This window comes from Labeo rohita, chromosome 2 (assembly GCF_022985175.1).
Source record: "Labeo rohita strain BAU-BD-2019 chromosome 2, IGBB_LRoh.1.0, whole genome shotgun sequence".
NCBI classification, from domain to species: Eukaryota; Metazoa; Chordata; class Actinopteri; order Cypriniformes; family Cyprinidae; genus Labeo; species Labeo rohita.
The window spans coordinates 2,474,970-2,499,341 of record NC_066870.1 but is presented as its reverse complement, the minus strand read 5'-3'; the positions used below and the strand labels follow the sequence as shown (position 1 = coordinate 2,499,341).

At 37.1% G+C, this 24,372-nt stretch overlaps 1 protein-coding gene across 3 annotated transcripts in view; it reads left to right on the top strand.

The window, feature by feature from the left end:
* The window catches only part of LOC127178327 (zinc finger protein 521), a 91,936-nt gene that overhangs the window by 13,012 nt on the left and 54,552 nt on the right, over positions 1-24,372 (top strand). For all 3 annotated transcript variants that reach the window (XR_007829379.1, XM_051131143.1, XM_051131128.1), the window contains exon 2: positions 3,694-3,855. Coding sequence is in view for 1 of the 3 variants with exons in the window: in XM_051131128.1 (XP_050987085.1) it covers positions 3,694-3,855 (162 nt within the window). In the remaining 2 variants the exon portion in view is untranslated. The remainder of the gene's footprint in view (positions 1-3,693; positions 3,856-24,372) is intronic.

The window sequence follows — 24,372 nt, the reverse complement described above, 5'->3', positions numbered from 1 at the left end:
GAGCGATGGACGTCATTCATGTAATTTCTGGAAACTTATTTAAAAAAGTGTGAAAAGTAATTTCCTCCTACTCATCCTAACAGCACGAGCAGCATTGGGAGAAAAAGACCTCCGGAGCTGCAGCAGATGTCACTGAGCTGACCAAGGAGAAATGCAGAAGTGTGCATAGAGTTCACTGATATTATGCAGTAAGCAACAACATATGAATGAATTGTCTTTAAGGTAACACTGCTGTTCTGGGATCAGTGTCTTCAGTTATATTCTGCCTGTGCCTCATTACATCCACACACATCTCGCCGTCTCTCTCTCTCTCTCTTATAAAACTTGCCTTTATTTTTTACTGCTCTGGTCGGTGCTGTTCTTTGGGAGAGAATATGAGTCGAGGAGTGCATTAGACTGAGTGTGTCTGTGTGTGTGTGTGTGTGGACCGATTAGAGAAAGAAGATCGATATACAGAATGAACTTGCTGCTGGAGGAATTAGAGAAAGGAGGGCAAAGAGAAAATCACTTATTCATGGCATTTGCTGTATTGATAAAGCAGCACAGTCTTTTCAAGATCTGTCTTTTCACTATGTAGGCTGTTTGCAAGAATACATATATATATATATATGTATATACAGAGTTTGTCACTTGAAAAGAGTGTGACTTTCTGCTGTTAAAGGAGAACCAAGGAGATTGAGTAAATGCTTATGTTTTAGTGAGTTCAGTAATGCTCACTGCACTGCTTTGTGTGGTGGCTCGTGTGTATTCCAGGAGAGCGGTCAAATCCTCAAACGTCCCGTTATTGATCCGTCTCACTGCAGTGCACATCAATGACGGCGTCTCCAGAGGATTCTCTGGCACAAGGATTGTTAAAGTTCAAACCTTACAGCTGGTAGTTTGAAAATAATCTTAAAATAACAGCTTGGTGCAGGTCATCCTTCATTGAGTTGGTTCACGATTTGCTTATGCTTGTCATTTGCTGAATGTGAGTAAGTCCTGGTAAATATACAGTTATGTATTATAAACCAACTGCAACATTAATCTGATGATGCAGCATGATTGCATAAGCATTTTCTGTAAAGTATGTTTTTGAAACATGCATTTACATAAATTTACACAGACCCTAGAACGTACAGTATTGGCTGCATCAAAAAAGTGAATTATTTATGAATTTTACAGACATACAAATATTTATGAATTCATATTTAATATGTTAATATTTAATTCATAGAATTAATCAGTTGATTCCATTGTATTTATGATTAAACACAGTCGGCTCATTTATTTAATTTATTATACTGTTTCTTTCTTCTCTGTGTGACTTCTGCCAGCTCAATTTAATAATTACATCTTTTTCAAGGCTATACTTTGAAGTCTTAAAAGGAAATAAAGTTCTGTAATCATTTCACAATTACTTATCATGTAATATTTATCTTCCTTGCTGTGGGGACACAAAAAGAATGACCATAAAATACACAAAAGTACCAGAAAATGATCATAAAAGTAATCAGTTTTATTCATGCACTGTAATCCAAATCTTCTCAATGCATATGAGTGCTTTGTGAACAGATCCAAAATGAAGTCTTTCAGAATGGTAACTGTCAAATAACTCTAAAAAAATAAAAACTTTTCCTTTCCTTTCCCTTTTTTCCTTATATTAGTTTAGTGTTGCCATGGCAGGTTTGAATGATCGAATATCATTTCATCAGTGGTGTGGTGTGGGACTGTAGGATGCAGCAAACCTAGAATAATTTTTCTGAGAGCCAGTGTGCAGAAATAGTTGTATTTTCTCTTGACAGAGAGTATTTGATCAGCCAGGTTTTGACTAAAATTAAACACCATCTCTCAAGTAGTTTAAATCACACCACATGTTACTGAAAACCTACATACCAAGAAGCTGCAATTGTTGTGCTTGGAGACAGTGATCCGTTAGACAGATGCCACATCCTTGATCAACAGATTCTTCGAGGCCTGTTGTAAAGAGTGAACTGATAGTTGAAGAGCCTGTTGAGTCTGATGAAGATTCAATTGCTATGTCTCTGTGATATATATTTATTTTAGTATTATAAGGGGTCCACACTATTATTCTTGCTGTTCACACACATTTTTCCATTCCAATACGTTATTTTTCTTTTACGTTTTTATATGTAAATGCACTAGATGCACATGTTTGACCATTGCGCTCATGTCTTGCATCTTTTGCAGTGTCTTGCACATGATCACTGCGTTTTTAAGAACCAAGGTCAAGTTAAATTAACTTTGCATTTTTAGATGCAAAGACATGTTCTGTGTGAATGGCCCCTGAGATATAATATGCACCCTTTAGGGGTTCGAAAGTATACAATGGTTTCACTTTTAAGGATACTGCCCCAGTGATAGCCCCTAAATTATACACCAGAGAGACCAGAGAGTTCAGAGAGACCTTGATATAAGATTATGTGTACAAAATTTTTGTTTTATGCCAAAAATCATTAGGATATTAAGTAAAGATCACGTTCCATGTAGATATTTTGTAAATTTCCTACCATAAATATATCTAAACTTAATTTTTGATTAGTAATATGCATTGCTAAGAACTTCTTTTGGACAACTTCATGGCGATTTTTGTGCACCCTCAGATTCCAGATTTTTGTATCTCGGCCAAATATTGTCCTATATCCTAACAAACCATGCATCAATGGAAAGCTCATTTATTCAGCTTTCAGATCATGTATAAATCTCAATTTCAAAAAAATGTAACCTTATGACTGGGTTTGTGGTCCAGGGTCACATTTGCATTTGAGGTCCTGATTACCTCTTTTGGTTTATTTTTTGATAAAGACCAGCTAATAGTATATATTAGGGCCGCATGATAATGATTAAAATGTTAATCACGATTATTTTGCTCAAACATATAACCACCTCTAGTCTATGTTTGCTGGTGTTTGCAGCTCATCAGCCCTTTTGAGAATGGTTGCCAGGTTGGGAAGATTCCTGGGCAGAAAATGTATCTTTTTAAAATTCTCTGATCGGGGGATTAAATCTCTTGACATCTGGCAACCGCAGCCATGAAAGCTTGTTACCAATGCAAGATAATGCAAATGCCAGTGAAACATTTTCAGGATAAATAACCTGTGGGCAAATATCACAGATGATTGTGAGTATTAAATCGAGAAAATCAGAAGCCGTGATCACGAAAATACGATTTATCATGCATATAGGACATTATATCAATTTCCATTCGCGCTCATAGAGGATACTGAAAAACACTCTAAAAGACAGGCCTCTGGTGTTTTAGGTGGTACCGAGTGGATTTCTTCTCCATTTGGAGACATACATTTTGCTCTGAGGAACAAGCAGAACGGCACTGATGTTTGAGACGAACATCCAATCAAACACATGGAGCTTTACGTTTCCTTTTTCTCTATACATTATCAAATGCTTTACAACAAGAATGCATTGTTGTTGTAAAAGCCCAATCCATGCTGATTTGTCTGCAACAGTGGTTGGTAGATACAATTACCTTCAGTTGCCTGGTCATACTGAACAAAATCAATGTTCTTTGCAAATAAAAAAAAAGTAATGCAAGTACAATCAATACAATTATTGCTTGAGCAAAAATGATCTCTGAGAATGTTGTTTTAATACGTTTGCATGTCTACTGGGATAATGTGAGAATGGATCTTAAACTATTGATGATCATCTCTCCTCCTGCTGCGCTTGGTCCCTCAGATCCAGACGCTGCTGCTGCTGAGATTGAATCAAAGGATGAAGGAAATGACCGTCTGAGAAGCCAGATCTGTCCTGAAGAGGAGGAAGAGGAGGAGGAAGAGCAGGCGTTCGAGCCCCTGAACACTCTCACTCCACATAAGAGTCATCAGTGCCACCTCACAGGTAAATAATGACCAAGCTTTTGAGATACTTATTTAAATTACACTCACAGCATCACTTCAGGCTCTAGCTCTAGAGTCAGACAACTGACGATTTTTAAACTGTGCAGATTCAAAAATGAATTGCACAAAGTCCTTCAAAATGTTTATTATATGGGGGAGTTTGCTTTGAAATGGTCAGAGTTTGGAACATTGACTGATAAAAACATGTTGAACTATTTTTTAAAATGACATGTATTTAATAATGTTCTATGTAGCTAAACATACAAAAAATCTGTAATTTTCTGTAATTTTAATACTGATTAGGGTGGCCATTTTTTTATGACACCAAAACAGGAAAAAACACTTTGCAGGATTTGTGAAGCCAGAATAAAAAAAAAAAAATCCTAAATGAGTGATTGTAAGGGACACTATTTATAAGGACACATTTTCTAACCTTATTAAATAAATGTATGCATCATCTTTCATGTAAATTCTCCTGTTTAGTCAATGAATACAAATAGAGTAATGAAATACTGATTGATATCAATCACATGCAATCAATATCAACAAAATCCATCTTTGCATTGCAGAAGTGGCACAGAAGATGCTTCTGAAGGGACATTTAGATGTATTTATACAGACTGTTTAATTCAGCTCAGAGATGCTATGAATTCTGCAGTTACAACTGCATAAATAATGTTTTGAGATTCATGTTTAAAATATAAAATAGACTGAATGTAAAGCAAAGAAATGATACTTAATAATCTTAATAAGTGAATCATTTATTTACAAATTCAGCTGATTCGTTCAAAACAGCTGATTCACTCAGGAATGAAGCAAGTGACTTGCTAATTCCAGAACCACATACTAGCAAGCTACTCTTACTGTTTATGCCATAAAAAGCTATGCTAAAAATAGTAAAAGTAATGGTCGAACTTTATTTTAAGGTCCAATTCTCGGTATTAAGAAACCATTAACTATGGCTTTTGCCTTAAGAAAGTCCTAATTTGCTGCTTGTTAGTAGTGAAGTAGTTATTAAGTTTAGATATTAGGTAGGATTAGGAATGCAAAATATGGTCATGCAGAATAGGTGCTTTATAAATACTAATAAACAGCCTAGTAATATGCATGCTAATAAGTAGCTAGTTTAATAATAATAATAATAATACATTTTATTTAAAGGCGCCTTTCATGGCACTCAAGGACACCTTACAAACAGAAATAAAACAATTACATTAATTAAACAACAAACAAAAACAATACAACAGACAAGATAAAATCACATAAAAGCCTGCCTAAACAAACATGTTTTAGACGAGATTTAAAAACTGGAAGACTTGAACTGTTGCGAACCTCAGCAGGAAGTGCGTTCCATAAAAAAGGTGCCGCATAACCAAAAGCTCGTGACCCCATAGAAGCTGTCCGTGTACGTGGAAGTACAAGAGTAACTGCCGAGGAAGACCTTAAGTTACGTGATGGAATTTGTACATGGAGAAGATCCAAAAGATATGGAGGTGCCAAGTTGTTGAGTGCTTTATAAGTTAAAAGTAAAATTTTAAAATTTACACGAAATTTAACTGGAAGCCAATGCAAATTTTGTAAGACAGGAGTGATATGTTGGGAAATGGAAGTTTTGGATATAACCCGAGCAGCGGCATTTTGTACCAACTGTAATTTCTGGAGTGCTTTTGAAGGAAGCCCGTAAAATAAAGCACTGCAATAATCAATTCTTGAAGTTACAAGAGCATGCACAAGAGTAGCCGTGCTCTTCGTTGAAAGAACGGGACGTAAACGATTGATATTCCTAATATGAAAGAATGCAGAACAGGTAACACTATTAATATGAGCTTCAAAAGACAATGTTTGATCAAAGATGACTCCCAAACTTTTAACCTGATTGGACAATGGAACATTAAAATTATCAATTAAAACAGAAGAAATGTTTGATTTACCTAATATAGTTTTTGTACCAACAAGAAGAATTTCTGTTTTACTATTATTCAATAGTTTACAGTGTGAATTGGAATTTGGTAAAGTATTACCAAAGTAATATACTAGTAAGTAGTTTCAACTTTAGCAGCTATGTTTATGAATTGCTTATTGAATCATTAACTCGATTCATTCATAAATACTGAATCATTTAGATATGAAACACTACACTAGTAACATTTATTGATTGACTCATTGATTGATTATATATCGTTGTATAAAGTATAAAATAACTATCTTAAAGGAGAAGTTTACTTTCAGAACAATAATTTACAGATAATTTACTCACCCCTTTGTCATCCAAGATGTTCATGTCTTTCTTTCTTCTTTCGATAAGAAATTTTGTTTCTTGACTAAAACATTTCAGGAATTATCTCTATATAATGGACTTCAATGCCCCCAAGTTTGAGCTTCCAAAATGCAGTTTAAATGCAGCTTCAAATGGCTCTAAATGATCCCAGCCGAGGAAGAAGGGTTTTATCTAGTGAAGCGGTCAGTAATTTTCGAAACAAATTGACAATTTATGTACTTTTTAACCTCAAATGCTCATCTTGTCTGTGTCTGCATGAACTCTGTTTTTTCCAGGTCAATACAGTTAGGGTATGTCGAAAAACTCCCGTCTCGTTTTCTTCCCCAACTTCAAAATCAACCCAGTGTTTACAAAGTAAAAATGCAACAAAGATCAAATGCGCTTTACTAAAAAAAGGTAAAACAGCGAAGTAGGATGATTTTAAAGTTGAAGAAGAAGAAGATGGGAGTTTTTTGACATACCCTAACTGTACTGACCTGGAAAAAACACAGACAAGATGAGCATTTGAGGTTAAAAAAAAAATATAAATTGTCAATCTGTTTCGAAAATATCGGATCGTTTCGCTAGATAAGACCCTTCTTTCTTAGCTGGGATCGAGCCATTTGAAACTGCATAGACTGCATTTTGGAAGTTCAAATTAAGGGGCACCATTAAAGTCCACTATATGAAACGTTTTCGTCAAGAAATATAATTTCTTATTGACTGAAGAAAAAAAGACATGACATCTTGGATGACAAGGGGGTAAGTACATTATCTGTAAATTTTTGTTCTGGAAGTGAACTTCTCCTTTAGGAGGAAGGGTTAAAATGAGCATTCAGATCAAGTCTGGAAATTATATTATTATATTGCGTTTCTTACTTCTGCTGAACATGAAAGAAGATATTTTGAAGAATGTTGGTAAGCAAACAGTTGACAGTAGCCATTGACTTCCATAGTGCTTTTTCCAAACTATGTAAGTCAGTGGCTACCGTCAATTGCTTGTTTACCCATGTTCTTCAGTTTATCTTCTTTTGTACCTTTAACACAATGCAGACCTGACTCATGTTTAGCTGCAGCACATTGTTGCTTAATTATTTTCATCCACTGTTTTATTTTAGTATGTCGCTCTGGAGTAAACTTCTACAAAAAACTTCCACACAAACATTTTTGGTTTGTTCCCTAGGTTGGAGGTTGGGCTTTTGTAATTCAGTACTTCTGTGTAATTGATTTGGCTGGATTTGATCAGCAACTCCCTCTGCTGACTTCTGCCATCAGAGCAGCCCCTCATTAAAAACCCCCATTTCTCTGACAAATAAGTCTTAATTGTTCAGTACTTGCGACGGTGGTTTAAATGAGCTCCCTGTGGAGGCCAAAAAGAAGAATGCAATAGTCATTTGGGAGCGGTACATATCTGAAGAAGAGCAGAGACGTGTGCAGGTGAAAGTAGGTTTAGAAGAAGCTCAGCGTGAATAATTAAATGACTTGCTTCCTCAAATGGATCTGATATTAAAGCGATGAGGAGCTTGCAGTCGCTCTTTCCAACATTTTCGCAGATTAAATTCAACAGAAAAAGCTTGAACACACACATTCAGCTTCATTTTCTTCACAAATGACATGCTCAGTAATTAGACCGATTTACTGAAAACTTGGTTCATTCTGAGTCACAAATCACTCAAAGTCATAATTTACAGACAATTCAGGAACCACAAATTCAGCTACTTTAAATGACAAAAACATAACAAAATCCCAAATAAAGCCGCGTGAATTTCCGTTTTTCACGAGCAAATGAGACACAAAGAGAGAGGCAGTAAGAGACGTCACGTGTCGCCTCAATCAATGGCTGCCGTCGTCTCGGCCTGGTCCAGAGGAGCTTTAACACCTCTCTGTGCACTTAAGCCATGACCACTGCATTGCGTTATGGGAATGGGCCGATGGATCCACCCGTGTCCCTGATGTGATTGGACTATTGATCGTGCTAATGCAGAACTGCAGAGAGAGAGACGGCTATAGGAATGTGTCCCGCAGGATTTGCTGTCTTCCACAGGAACGGGAAAGGAAGAATGCCTGCACCCTTCAACATTCCTCATACTGACCCCAACCCGACGGGCTCTTTTCTCGCCACAAAAGCTCGTGCAGGGCTGAAGCGCTGCGTCCCCGGGGAGGGTGTCTTTCTGCCGGGGTAGGATGGTAGGAACGCTCCCCAGAGGGGGCTGGGATAGGAATGTTTACCCCTGAAAGCTCTCAGCGTCTGTGGGGTTCTGGCTCCGGCCCGGCTGAGGATTGAGTTTCTGCGGCTGGTTTCAGCATCCTGTCGGTTCAGCCGCTGCTGTCCTTAGGGAGGCTGGAAATGCAACAGCTGTCCATCTCCACATAAACGCTCAGCGATACAGCTCCTCAAGGTCACCAGCATAGGCTTTTAACGGGTATTTTCTGTGCAATTGTAAACTGTTACAAGGCACGCTGGTGTGGATGCAAGTGTATTTAAAACATAGTCTCCTCTTTTGTTTTAATGCTCATTATTAAGGGTAGGTAGCACCAATAATGGTTAAGCTTAACTCTTGTGTGACCTTTTGGACATTTTTGTCCTTTTCAGTTTGGTTTTTTTTTTTTTTTTTTTTTTTTTTTTATCATGGTGTCTGTGTTATTGCCAGGTGCATACGTTTTTGCACAGGTGTGTATTTTTATTGAAATTTTATTATTTCACCCCTATTTCCTTTAATAAATCTATTTTGCACTAGGTATAAAAATTGTTCCTCTCAGGACCTTAAAGACAAAAATGTCCCCACTGAAACCCATTAAAACTGCTATTTTTAATCACAGTGCCATTTAACTGTAAAATGATGCAATTTTTGTCAATAGACTTTCATTCTGTTGGCAAGACTTTAAAACTTAATTATTGCCATTTGTTTTAGGTTTGGCCTATAAAGCAAATACTCGCTTTATTCCCATTTTCTGCTTCTGCATATTATAGAGCCAAATGGATAAATAATGCAGCTATAATTATGTGGGTGTGTTGGTATGGATGTCAGAGTGTGGTTTGTATGCGTGTCATAAAAAATTGTGTGTGTGCGCATGTATGTTCTTGTAATATTTGAGGGAGAAAAACTACTGCAGATCACAAATCCAACCACTGTGTGCACCAGTGGGGTTTTGCTGGCATCTAATGGGGAAAATCTGGTACTGCGCCCAAACAAAATCTTACTGAAAGTTCATTTTTTGAGATATCAACCTCAAATTTGGAACACATCTTGTTAAGATTTATGGCTTTGATTTTCTAACAAGTTTAAAATATTGTTCATAAAGCATTATCATAAACTTTTTTTTGGTTTCACTTTTTCTACTTCAACAATAATCTGCCATGGGTCTTCTTTAAAATGAGACCAAACTTAAGTCTGTGCTCCGAAGCTTCAAATTTTTATGACATTTTTGTCCACTAAGGACCTACGTGTAACTTTTCTTTATTGACGCACAAGGGTTAAAGGAATGGTTCACCCAAAAATGACAATTTGCTGAAAATGTACGCATTCTCAGGCCATTCAAGATGTAGATGAGTTTGTTTCCTTAATCAGATTTGTAGAAATGTGGCATTCCATCTCTTGCTCACCAATGGATCCTCTGCAGTGAATGGGTGCCATCAGAATGAGAATCCAAACAGCTGATAAAAACATCACAATAATCCACAAGTAATCCACACCACTCCAGTCCATCAGTTAACATTTCCTCTATTGAAAAAGTGGTCTGTTCTGAATCAGGAGAGAAATCTGCACAGATCAAGCACCGTTTACAAGCCAAAACAGCTCTAAACAAATACGTGTGTTGATTTTGATGTGGGAGGACAACAGGATGGACTTTTGCACTGGAGGAATCTTTATTTTGGATTATGGACTCAATGGTTTAAAATGGTTTAAAGTTAAAACATCTTAATGATGGATTTGTTTCTTACAAACACACAGCTTTCTTCTTCTCAAGATGTTAACTGATGTACTGGAGTGGTGTGGATTACTTGTGGATTATTGTGATGTTTTTATCAACTGTTTGGACTCTCATTCTGACGGCACCCATTCACTGCAAAGGATCCACTGGTGAGCAGATGGTGCAATGCTACATTTCTATGTCCGTTCCCATGAAGTAACAAACTCATCTTGGATGGCCGAAGTACATTTTGAGCAGATTTTTATCTTTGGGATAACTGTTTCCAAGGTGAACTATAAATTAAGGTTTATCTAAAAATTCTTCCAATTCAAACTTCTCCCAGCAACTTTTGAGAGTGAAAAATTCATTTAGAGTCTAATACAGAACACCTGAGTAAGGTTTGGGAAACGGTTTAAATGTGTAATGGATCTGATGAGCCCACAGTCTGAGGATCCATTTGCAAGAGGTTTATCGATAAAAGTTAATGCAGTATATGGTGGGGTATGAAGTATAAAATAACGTTCCAGCAAAAGTGTAAGTACTCCTGTCTACTGTACTGATCTTTAAGTGCTATAGTTTACTTTGTTTCAGTTTCATATTCTGCATTCTAGTGCTTGAATGCCTGTTTAAGAAGAGATGAGTCTAATGTGACTGACACACAAAGAGTTAGCTTAAATAGACCAGAGCTCAGTCTGACATTAGGAGTCATCAGCTGGTCAGTAATATGAAGATTAGTGGACGCACACATTAAATGTGAACAAATTTAACTCCAAATTAGCAAATATTTAATTGTATTAGTAAAATATTTAATATTCTGTTAGTTTTCTATTTCTATTATTCTATCAAGTTTCCAATATAAAATTAAATCAAGTGTGCATGTGTGTAGGCGACATACTGTATTAAAATGGTTAAAACTGTAAAAACTAAAGCTAAATTAAAACCTTGTCATTTTATGTCACTTTAAAACTTTGACAGCAACAGAGAAAATGCACTAATTTGCCAGCATTTTTATTTAATATTTATTTACATTTGTGCACCTGAAGTACACTTTACAGATGTGGACACACAATTACCCTTATTCAGTTGTGGTTTTTTTGTTTGTTTGTTTGTTTACATAGTGATAGACACATAGTGAACACACACAGTACCAGTGTTGGGGGTAATGCATTACAAGTAACGCAAGTTACGTAATATTATTACTTTTTCCAAGTGACTAGTAAAGTAACACATTACTTTTGAATTGTCAAGAAAATATCTGAGTTGCTTTTTTCAAATAAGTAACGCCAGTTACTTTTCTCCCCATTTGTTGATTAAAAGCTCTCCTGTCCCCATGTTGAGAGAAATCGGGAATAAGATGTTAGTTTTAGAATAAATGTGAACATGCATTAATTCATCTCCCTCACAAAACACAAAATCAGTATTCCTCAAAATGAATAAAAAAGTGAAATTCAACTCAGAATATGACACAAACCTGCAATAATTAAATACGTTAAATAATATAAATATCCTTTATGCATTTAATCCCATTTTATTAACCAAAGTCTTTGCTGCTGACCTTCAATGATCCAATTCAACCATACTAATAAGCAAAAATTACTCAAGATAATCTTGTTTTCCTTGTTTGTTTTCCTTTTTTTATATTGCTGAAGAGTTTATATTTTTTCTTCTGTGGTCTACTGTACAGACGTGAATTCACTTTTCTCAAAGCCTGAGGCTTTTGGTGTAAAAAGGCTTTTACATTTGCCAAAAATAGAACTTTTTATATCAAAAACAAAGAAGCAAGCCCTGCCCAGATTTAAAAAGTAACGCAAAAGTAAAGAAACACATTACTTTCCATAAAAAATAAGTAACGTAATTAGTTACTTTTTTAGGGAGTAACTCAATATTGTAATGCATTACTTTTAAAAGTAACTTTTCCCAACACTGCACAGTACATACAGTACAGTTACTGTAGAAAAAGTTTACATTTAAACATATTTTGGTATACACATACTTCTACAAAATATGTTTAAACTGAAACTTTGTCTGAAAGCAATGGTTGACTATTGGGGAAGAAGTGCAAGGCCAGCGCTGTATTGAGGATCTGAAGCATTAACTTACAATGATTTAGCATGCAAACATCATTTAAATATGATTGCCATTTACAAGAAAAATAAACGCCTTTGAGATGTGATGCATGCCTCTCATTATTTTAAGAAAATAACATTTATTAAAATCATCATTATATTAAAATATTTCCTGCTGGCTGCATAAATGCTGTATTTAGATATTACAGGAGTTCCCTCCATCATTCAAATTCATCCAAACACTTGAGCAATGAGAAGCATATTAGTCCCTGTTCTTGGCTTATTTGAGTTGGACAAGACTCAGAAAAGACATTTTATAAACCATACAAGGCATATTGGAAAGTATGGAAGGAACAAAATTACCTTTGAAATGTGGTTTTCATATACAATATTTAAAAAAAAAAAAAAAAAAAAAAAGGAAATATATACATATAAATGTACATGTAAAACTTTTATTTTTCAATTATTGGAGCACATCTTCGAAGAAGATACTGTTTCAGTTTTTTTACTTTAATTCGATTTGTTCTTTTCTATTTCTTTGTAATAATTTGCTAATTTACTAGCTATTCCTGAGTGAGAAATTTAAAAATAAAGTACTTTTAAAGTAACTCTTACAACTTTTGTTTCAGTCTGGTTTGAACTCCTCCAACATGCAGTTTTGTCCACAAAAAAGATATCAATATTTTTGTCATTACATCACATACAGATACAGATTTCACTGCAATCGAATAAGTCCATTCATGAATTAATCATTCAGTATGATTTGTGAGCAGGTTCAACTGGTTCAGCTTTCCACTCTTGGCATTGGGTTAAGCGTGTGTCTTCATGCAGTATCCGTTATGAAATTTAGAGGTGTATGGAGTCACTCCAGCTTTATGCCAACGGGACTGTTAGTGGTAGGTCACAAATGTGTGTGAAACCTATTCTGCAATGACAAAAAAGCATCATGGGAAGGTAACGTCTAGTCCAGGGGTGCCCAACCCTGTTCCTGGAGATCGACTTTCCTGCAGAGTTTAGTTCAACCCTAATTAAACACACCTGTCTGTAATTATCAAGTGTTCCTTGAGATCCTAATTAGCTGGTTCAGGCGTGTCTGGTCAGGGTTGGAGCTGAACTCTGCAGGAAAGTCGATCTCCAGGACCAGGGTTGAGCACCCCTGGTCTAGTCTTAGATTTAGATTTTGGAAGTTTGATTTCATGCATCATTATTTTCTAAAAGATGCCCAACCGCAGTTCATAACACGACACATAATTTCTGCCATGACAGGTTGAAGGATCTTCTGCCTCTGCTGGTGTTTATCAGTGTCACAAGTTAATGAACTCCTCACTGATGGATTCATCAGTTCAGCATTCAGAAGTATTGGAGTTATCTTGCACTTGGCAGTGTTATTATGAATGTGTATGCGAACGTGTGCCGCAGTCTGAGTGTGTTCACTGCCGTCCATGTTAAAGCCAAAGTGTCATTAGATATTCAAAGCAGCTCCAGTCTCAGGAGACATATCTATTCCTCTTCCTCGCCCTCTCTCTTTCTGTCTCCTGAGCATCCTATCCTGCTCTGTATAAACTATTCATTGAGCTTTGTCTACCAGCCATAGCTCATCTCTGTAGAGACGCAAATATAGAAAAAACAGGTGAGCTATTGTTCTATCAGTCTTTCTGGACTTGAGCCAGTGGCCAATGAGTTTCCACTTTGCATTCTATAGAGTGCATTAGTACCCACCTTGAAAGCATACGAGACTGACTTGATTTTGTCATTTGCGGTGCTTCATGGCAGTGGGCGGAGCTAAAGATCTCTTTTGCTCCGCACTTTGCTCACTGCTGCTCTCTGATTGGTGGAATGTTCTGTACAGCATCATGAGTAATGTAGTTTTTCACCACACATTCCAGATTTTATTTGTTTTATTTGTAAGGCATGACTTACTTTACTAGACCCACCACCTTGGCTGTTTCAGTTTATCCCATTCATTGTAATACCAACATGTCTCTGACTGATCGCAAGGCTTTGTTGCAGTGAAAATTTATTGCAGTTTTTATTTATTGCAATGAAAGAGGCACATGTTGTGAGCAGAATAAATATAAAAATCCAAGAACGTGCAACACAGACTATAAGAGATCTTGCCAAAGAAGTTATTGTGATTTAATGGTGCATTAAAACCACATGATGGTATTTTAATTGTAATTTACATTACAAACGGAGAGCCAGTTCTGCTTTTAAAACTTAAAATAACTCACAGACTGGTTGTTCATACATCTGATTTGAATTAATTTAAAAGTACTGTATGTACTACATTTGATGAAGAATGCACAGTACAGTACACAATAATAAAATATCTTCCAGAAATATGCAAGTGTGTAGTATGAATACTAGGACATTTGTATTTTTTAAATGTTTTTATTTTATTTTATTTTGGTTTTATTTTATTTTATTTTTGACCTTGGTAAAACCCTGACTGAACGCTCATCAGATCACAGTGTGGTGTTTAATAGTTTAGATAGCAGATTGCAGATCTTAATTATTTAATTAGTGATACAAATTACCAGGAATGGAAATGTTTTAGAAAAGACAAAGTAATTTAAAAAGAAAGAAAGAAAGAAAGAAAAAAAAAGAAAGTAGCCCTTTCTAGCTTCAAAACATAAAACCCCAGCTAATTGCTAACATGTTTGGAGAGAATATTTTGCAACATTTCTATACTTTTTCCAAAAACAATCTTCAAATGAAATCCAGCAGCGCCATTCGTAATCCAGAAACCTTCATGCATGTTTGCAAACACACCGCCTTTACTCAACACATTTGTCGACGGGTTCCTCGTCCCAGATGTTTGTGCTCTCTCTGAGTTTGCTTGCACGGCTGGAAGCCGTATTAAGTATTAAATGTTTATAAGTTTGTGTCTGGCAGAGACTGTGCTGGTTTGCTCTCTCTCCTTGTTTGACACGCGACTGCAGAGTTGGAAAACAAATGAATAACAGTTACAGCAGTCTGCCTGTAATGCAGAAAAATCCAAGCTAATGTATCATTTACACAACTTTATTCACTGTAAAATGTAATACTTGATTCAGCTGATTTGTATATGTAGCTAAGCTTAGCATTTAGCAGGAGTTATGAGGGGCCATTCACACAGAGTGCATCTTTGCGTCCAAAAATGTGAGATGCAGCGCTCAGGACAGAACGTCTTCTCCACCATGTTGCTGTCAAATAAAACAGTTGCCATCATAGATATGTATAGGTGCCCTATTTGACCACTTCAAGCATATAGATGTGTCAGTCATCTTGGAAAGGTCAACTTGACTTCATTCACCATACTACATATATATATATATATATATATATATATTCACATACTATATATATATATATATATATTTCAGCTGATTTGTATATATATATATATATATATATATATATATATATATATATCTGTGGTTGCCATGTCAGCTTGCTACTGTAAACAAAAGCTTGCAAGCTCCTGATTGGTCCGTTGTTTGGAACTGACATTGATGGGCGACGACACAGTGTCTTAAAAACGTGGCGCTTGTGTGAGATGTTGCAAAAGACGTGAGTCACAAGCGCAACAGTCATACACGTCCGTCTAGCATGTTTACATTGAAAACCAATGGAAAAGTATTGCTTTGGAATGGAAAAAGGAGTTCTGTGTGAACGCCTCCTAAAAAAACAGCACATCCTGCTCCTAGGTTTATTATGCAGTAATGTTTGTTAGTGCATTCTCCTATTACTTCTAGTGCAAATATGCTACTTAATGAATTTGCCTAATTGACTATATAATTAAAAATGTCCTTAATATTTGTATTAAATGGTAACAATTAAAAAAAGGCACTTTATTAGTTTATTAATATTTATATTTTTGAGTTTACAAATTTATACAAATAAAAACAGCTATTTAAAAGTCAAGTTTAAAGTTTTCAAGTTTAATTTATATAGCACCATATATCACAGCAGCAGCTGACCAATGTGCTTTACAACATTAAAAAATAAGTAGTAAATAAGAGGTGAACAGAGTAAAAAAAATCAATGCGATCATAGCTAAAAGCAGTTATAAAAAATTGTATCAACGTTTAACAAATATAACAACATATAAGAAATAGAACCAATAGAAATTGTCTCCACATGAAGCCAGAATCACTGCTTGTTTCTTGACATTCAGTGTCAGTGATCATGGATAAAGTAACCTGAGGGAGCCACTGCACCGCAGTCATTTGGACCCAGAGATCTTAGTAAACCTTTCGCCTGAAGATGGCCAGAGGTCAGCTGCACACGAGAGCTCACTGACACACCTCTGCCTGTGTACTGACTGCTTGAATTCAGCGTACGTCCAACCAAATCTCAGGGGAAAACAGAGCTACACTACCAGTCAAAAGTTGAACAGTAAGATTTTTAAAGTCTCTTCTGCTCACAAAGCCTGCATTTATTTGGTCCAAAGTTCAGCAAAAACAGTAAAATTGTGAAATATTTTTACTGTTTAAAAGTTGTTTGAGTATAATTTAAAATCCTGTGATTTCAAAGCTGAATTTTAGCGTCATTACTTCAGTCACATGATTCTTCAGAAATCATTGTAATATTCTGATTTGCTGTTCAAAAAAAAATTATTATTATTTTATTATTATTATTATTATTATTATTATTATTTTGAAAACAGCTGAGTAGAATCTTTTTAGATTCCTTTGATCACTAGAAAGTTCAGAAGAACAGCATTTATCTGAAGCAGAAGTCTTTCGTAACATTATAAATATCTTTCATCACTTTTGATAAATTTAAAGTAGCCTTGCTAAATAAAATAATTAAAATTTAAATTTCTATAATCTCCCCAAACCTGAATTCATACAATATGAATCATGCAATGTTGTCAGGACTTTCAATTTGTATTAATTTTACCTGTGGAAATGACAGACTTATTTTATGGATCCTCTTTTTTTTTGTCTTTTTTTTTTTTTTTTTTTTTTTTTTTTTTTTTTTTTTTTTTTTTCATATTACTGTTTAATGCAGGTAAAAAATCACTGACAGTAACAGATACAGCTAACTTTATAATGCATAGCTATTAGTAGCTGATGATTAGAATGCCACCTAGTAACTGCCTGGATGTGTATATGGACACCCGAGTAATGGGTGGGACCTATAAAGTTTGGGGTCTCTGTGATTTACAGTTTGACACCCACATGAAATGAAGATATGAACAAACACAATAGTTTTCCAACACATTTGGTGCCTGGACCCTGAATACCTAACCCTCAAACCAAGGAAACATACAAATTAGATTCAAATACAACACCAATTCAACAAAACAAATCTGTGTCTGTATATCTCTCACTGGACTCTCACTGCAGTAATGACTGATGCTTCAGTTGACTGAAAGTGATCGTGAAGCACACAGAAGTACACACTGGTTTAGATTTGCTACTTATGACCATTTGGGGTGTTTGAGTTTGATTTTACGCAAACATTCTGTTCGGGCACCATCCTGGATGTATTTTAAAGGGATCATCAGATGCAAAACTTACTTTTACATGTTGTTTGAACATAAATATGTGTTGGCAGTGTGTGTACACAACCACCCTGTTATGATAAAAATCCACCCAGTGGTATTTTTGTAATCTTTATAAGAAATATCCCCGTTTCAATTCAAGCCATTTTCTGCTTCTCCACTCCCATGATAGTTGATTGACATGACCGTCTTACCTCAGACCCGCCCTGACTGAGCTATGAACAGTTCGACTCGCCATTGTGTCCGGTGCAGGGGAAGACAAGAATGTATCCTATTGAGGTGTTCTGTTGTTGGATGCAATAATGATCATAGCACTCATCATTTACTCCCGACATCTGAGCCGCTGAAGATGCAGAGAATTAACAGTACTTTAATTATAGAAGGAAGTGCGCCCGGCCATCTACATAAATGCATCTATGTTCGCACGAATCATTCGTGATGCAGCTTAACCTACAGCAGAGATGGGTATAAGGGTTTTTATGCATCTTTGCATATCATCTTTCTTAATAATGAGCTAGTTAGCAAGTTTTGCGACTAAACGTGGCTAAATGCAGCTAAAGTAAACAAACAGACCAGCTCATCAGATAAGAGGGGTGGGGTGAGCAGAGGTCATTAGTATTTAAAAGGACATGTAATAGAATGGATCTCTCTGAACAGGGCTGATTTTGTCGAGGTAAAAAGGGTGTTTTTTACACTACCACTGAAAAATTTTAACCAAAGAATGTGATTGACTTCTCAATAACACCTTAAAGGGGTCATCGGATGCCCATTTTCCACAAGTTGATAAAATTCCTTAGGGTCTTAATGAAAAGTCTATAATATACTTTGGTTAAAAATTCTCAATAGTTGTGTAAAACAACACCCTTTTTACCTTGCCAAAATCAGCTCTGCAAAGATCATCTCATTCTCGTCGAGGCTGCTTTAAATGCAAATGAGCTCTGCTTGCCCCGCCCCTCTCTGCTCTCTGTACTTTAGCTGCATTTAGCCGTGTTTAGCCACTAAACTTGCTAACTAGCACTTTATTAGGAAAGGCAATCGCATCGCAAAGATTCATTAAAAAAAAAAACCTTATACTCACTTCTACTGTAAGTGAAGCTGGATCATGAGTGATTCGCGCGAACATAGACGGATATATGTAGATCGGGAGGCGCATTCCCTTCACAAACAAACGTAAGCTACTGCATTTTCAGCTGCTCAGATGTCGGGAGTAAATGACGAAATGACGATGATGTTCATTATTACATCCAGCAACACAACACCTCAATCACTCAATCGGAGATATTCTTGTCTAACTTACATCCCTGCTCCGGCATTGAAACAAAGAGTGCAGACTGTTACAACTGATCTGAGGTAAGAGCTCATGTCAATCAACTATCGTGGGAGCGGCCTCTGTGGGTGTGACGCCACAATGACAGGCATCTGAGAATGGCTCGATTTAAAAAAGGGGATATTATTTTTACAGATTAATTAAAAACCACTGCATGGATTTTTATCATTATAGGGTAGATTGGTGCATACACTGCCAACACACATTAATGTTCAAACAACATGTAAAAGTGAACTTAGGATCCGATGATCCCTTTAAAGAATCATATCAGTTTGTGAAAAATGAGCATCTGATGACCCCTTTAGGTTCTTAAACATCTATTTCCATTAACAGTATATAACTGCTGTACTGTGTCCCCATTGGTTAACACACATCAGTCTTTTTCTCTTATTTCTCCTGTTTTTTATCTTCTCTCTCCTCTGGCCTGTTCAGTATTCTGCTCTTGTCCTGCGTTGAGTGATTTTGCTCAGACACGTCTAGCTCTAGGTAAAGGGTCCCCAGAGAGCACGCTCTCAACCCCTGGGTCGCCGCATCATGAATACATTATGATCCCCCGTTTCCATCAGTTGCCACGACAGCACTTTCTGAGCTGGCGGCCGATGAAGATGGCGTCAATACCGCTCACTTCTGCTCCTCCATCAGATGGCAGACTCTGTTGTCATTTTAACAGCGTTTGCATGCTGTGTTGTCTTTGGGTCAATAAGGGAATGGCTGTAGTGTTGTATCCCCGTGCCTACCTTCAAGAGACCTGCTTTGTTTACAATCTGCTTTTCATTGTCTTTTTTTTCAGCGTATGTATAAAACATGGCGCCTCAGGTAGAGAATGTTGTCCTGTAAATGGCCAGCGCGTGCACGCTCTGAACACTTCACTGAGCAATCTGTCAGCATGTCAGCAACACATGTTTTGTAAAAAGCTTCCAGTGGGAGTCAGGGGAAAAGACCGCTCCTGCCAGACCAGAGAGGAAATGCTCCCCCCCCCCTCTCTCTCTCATTGTGGTGGGTTTTCTAATGCTCGTATGTTCAGCCCAGAGCCGTCTCTCTCCTCCTCCTCCCCTGAACTTCAGAAATTTGAACTGCGAGACCCTTGGGGGACTTCCAGCTCTTTCCTTTTTCTTCTTTTTCTGCTACTTCTTCCTCTCTCGCTCGGATGAAATGGTGGAGATATATTGTAGCCGGTCCCCAAGCGGTCTTCTCTAATACCTGAGTTTCTATAGAAACTGGAAATTACCGGCAGGATCCTTCGGGGACTGTTTTATCCGCAGCAGGATGAGGGAGGCCAGAGCGACGGGGAGGTGAACACGCGGCTGAAATGAAGGAACGTCTGAATGACGGGGGCCGCGGGGCTTCGTCTCGTCCGCGGGTGGGGAGTCTTCACGTGAAGGGCTCTTGTTTAATAAACTTTCAGTGCGGCATCATGGGTAGACAGCTCCACAAATACCCGTGTGTGTTGTCTTTTGTCTGAGAGGCAGCTTTATGTGTGTTTCTGCAAATTTGATTTTTCAAACTGTCTCTTTTCCACTGCGACTGCCTTCTCCACCCCCTTTCCCATGTCTTCTGCCTCTTAGTATGCTGTCGTTTTTCTCAATCTGTTTACTTCTCTGTTCCTCTTTTCCTCCCTCCCCTCAGCGGTGTTTTTTTCATTGTTTTGCAGGTTTCTCTCCCTGCACAACAGCAGTAGTTTGTTTAGGTGCAGTGCATGTCTGGACCGCTGCTGATTCTTGACTCAGATGAGTTCCTGCGGTGTCAGTGAATTCTGCTGTATTTAACAACAGTTGTATTAATAGGCTGTTGCTTGCAGAGACTTCACACTTTTGTCTGTACACTAAGTTTTAAATCACATATCAAATCCTGAAAAACAGACCTGGATCTTCAGATTTTGGAGGAGCGGTGAGTTTAGCTCCATCCCTAATCAGACACACCTGCCTGCAGTTTTCAAGCAGTCCTGTGGACACAAGCTGCGTCCCAATTCAGGGGCTGCATCCTTCAATAGTGCGACGAAGACTGTCCCAATTTGAAGTCTCCTTCAAATGCAAGCTTGAAATGCATCTTTTGTTTCCCGAGATGTGAAAAACATAAGAGTTTTTGAGTCATAGGATTTTTTAATAACATGGCTATGTCATAATTATTCAACCCCAATTCAACATTGGTGTTTTTAAGGTAACAAAATTGTTTTAAAGCACAATTAAGCCTTTAGAAGCTCTATTAAAAACAAAACACAGAATTAGCTTGTGCTGTTACACATACATACAGGTAGCTCATGCATGTGTTGAAGTTAAGTAGCAAATATGGCAAAGTCAACAGAGCTCTCACAAAAGCTATAGAAAAGAAATAGAAGACATGTATTATATTAGTAAGTCTAAGGCTGTATAAAGAATTCCAAGACATTAAAAGTTTGTAGATACATAATTGCCAGCCATATTCCTTAGTTTAAGGTGTGTTGTACCAGAAAACTTTTGAGGGTGTTGAACAAAAACAGCGCAATATTATAAACCGTTTGATTTGTCTTACTGAATACCACTCTTTACCAAGAAGAACAAAACGGCTGACTTGAACATGCTAAAATTCATTTGGATAGACCTGTGGAGTTCTGGAAGAATGTTTTATGGAGTGACCATAACCATGACCATATGAAGATTATCGTGGATTCTTATAAGTATCAAGCCATTTTGGCAAGAATTGTGATGCCTTTGGTGCACTGACCGAAGCTAATGATCAGTGGACTTTCCTGCAAGACAGTCCTCCCAGGGTAAGCATACATATCTACTTATGCTTGGCTCAGGGATCAGGGGTTGAATAATATTGATTATAACTGTATGTCTCAATTCAGAGGCTGCATCATCTGATGGTTGAAGGTTGCATTCAAAAACTAAATGCATCACACTGGAATGACAAAGGCTGTCCCAATTCCAAGGCTCCTTCAAATGCAACCTCTTAATGCGTCCTTTGTTTCCAGAGCATTGAAAGATACGAGGGATGGATCCTTTACGCCCTGGATCTTGGAGGATCACTGCATGTTCTATCCCTAATCAGACACACCTACCTAACTTTTAAGCAATCCTGTAGCCATAAGCTAAATTCAAAGGTTACATCCTGTATTTAAAGACTGTATGCATTACAATGGCACGGCAAAGGCTGTCCCAAAACTGAAGATCCTTTAAATTTGGCCTTGATATGCATACTTTGTTTCTTGAGCCATGAACGATAGAAGACACGCAACCTTCGTGGCCCACACTATTCCAAGATTCATTGCGGGCTGTAATGGCAGGGTTTTTTGAGAGGAAATGGTAGATATACACTTTTAAATCTAAGTATTGGGTTTCAACTTAATTAAACATCTAATGTTTAAAAAAATCACTTTAAAGTAATTTTAATGCTGACTTATATCTTACGAAGATTTTTAGATAGTTCATACTTTTTGTTATGTACAGTAATGGACTAAGGTCAACATGTGCACATATTTAGATAGGTGCTGACCACGTTTTGTTTTTTAGACAGTTGAGTATAGGTTCAGTGCAAATGTTACTTCTGCTCGACAACACTTGGTTCGTCCTTTGTGGCCTTCAAAGGCATGGCCTTTGGGACAGATATAGGTTAGATTTTTCAGGTGTGTTTGATTGGATGGGGATGGGGCTGAACTCTGCTGGAAGGTGGTCCTCTAGAACTTGCATGTCCCGGATCTAGTCCAAAACCAGACCCCCTAGCACCAAGATCATGACCGAGGGCTGTTGGTTGAGGAACTTGGCTGTCTGTTTTAATGTATTAAGAACTTGCTTAATTTATTGTGGCAGTCATTTAAAAGACTGAGACAGATACTGTGAAATTCATATACATTCTCTGTAATGGTGAAGATGATTTGTTGACTTGTAGAAAAATACTTTTTCAATTCTGAGACCCAGATCAACAGGTTTTTAAGATCATGATCAGAAATCCTCTAGTGGGAAACTGGGTTCATTTGGGACTAGTCTCATATATCCAGACCTTCAGAAGGTCTGGACTCCATAGCAGCTTTCATTGGCAACGAGCACCCAAGAGACCATCTGACCGACATATAAAGCAGCCAATCACAGTTTGTACTGTTCAGTGTCAAGTCGATGTTCCTACAATAACAGACTTGGGTGCAACCAATAAATCATGCATTTAAGAATGTCATCTTAAGTCATCATCTTCAGTTCTGAACTTCATATACTTTTGAAAATCCAGCATTTAGTTGATCATGACAAGTGCTCATTATCATGTGAAGTGATAAATAGAGTGCTGAAAAATGTGACATCTCCTGATGAGGACTTAAACTCCCAAAGTGTTTCCATTATGTGTGCCTTATGCATCAGATGTCCAGCCAGAGGTCTGTGGGTGTGACGTCTGCGGCTGAGACCAATTTGGGACCAACTTTAGTCTTCTGTCATTCTAAACCACTTCTACTTGACTTCTAAACAGGATGCTTATGAATTTATGGTTTGTAAATAAGTAGATGGCAAATAGATCCAAATCAGTTCTGATTCTCAATTATTGAGTAGTTGAGTCATCTCACACTGGAGTATGGCTTTAGGCTGGGATCCACAGCGTCAATAAAATGACATCTGGAGTTTCTGTTCAATTGTATCAGCTTCCTGAAACAGTCGGTCTTGGTTACTGGGAGCTTTTAGAGCATGCTATAAACCTCACCACAGATACAACACATTAAATCTGTCACAGACAACATCCTCATTCAATAGTATATCTGAAAATTGTAAGGGCGCGTCATTCAGGTCTTTGCACATGAGTTCAAGTAGAAATTTTGATAGTTTTCTGTAACAAACAAAGAATTTGTAACTGCCTATTTGCGTGCAGATAATAGTCCAGAATTATTGTTTCACAGATGTTGATTATCTCTACAGTGCATTCAGCTAAGTAACATCAGCTGCTGGATGTTATATATATATATATATATATATATATATATATATATATATTTGCATTGAATGCAATATAACACCCCATTGTAATGACACAAACATTTATTCTTTGTTTTCAGTGTTCTGTCTGTTGTTTGTCTGTACTTGTGTCTCTCTTCTGTATTGAGGAATAAGGGAGGGTAAGATGAATATGACTGTGGAGAAACAGAGATGTTTGTTCATCTGGAGTGGATTAGAGTATGTGCGGTGAAAGAGACAGAGAGAAAATCTGCAGTTAGAAAGACCAAAGCAGAGCGTCAGAGTGTGGGTCAGGTTTTCCCCACATTGTAGGGACAGAATGTCCCCTCAAGGATAATAAAACCTGAAATCAGCTAGGTTATGGGGAGCAGCCAACGAGGCCCATGAGGAAAACGGCTTAATAAATATACTAAATAACGTTTTAATGAAAATGTAAGAAAGCAGAAAGGTTTTTGTAAGGCTTAGGTTTTGGGTGTAGACATGGGGTTAGAGGACAGAAAACATACTATCAAAACAATAGAAGTCAGTGGAATTTCCCCACCATGTCTACTG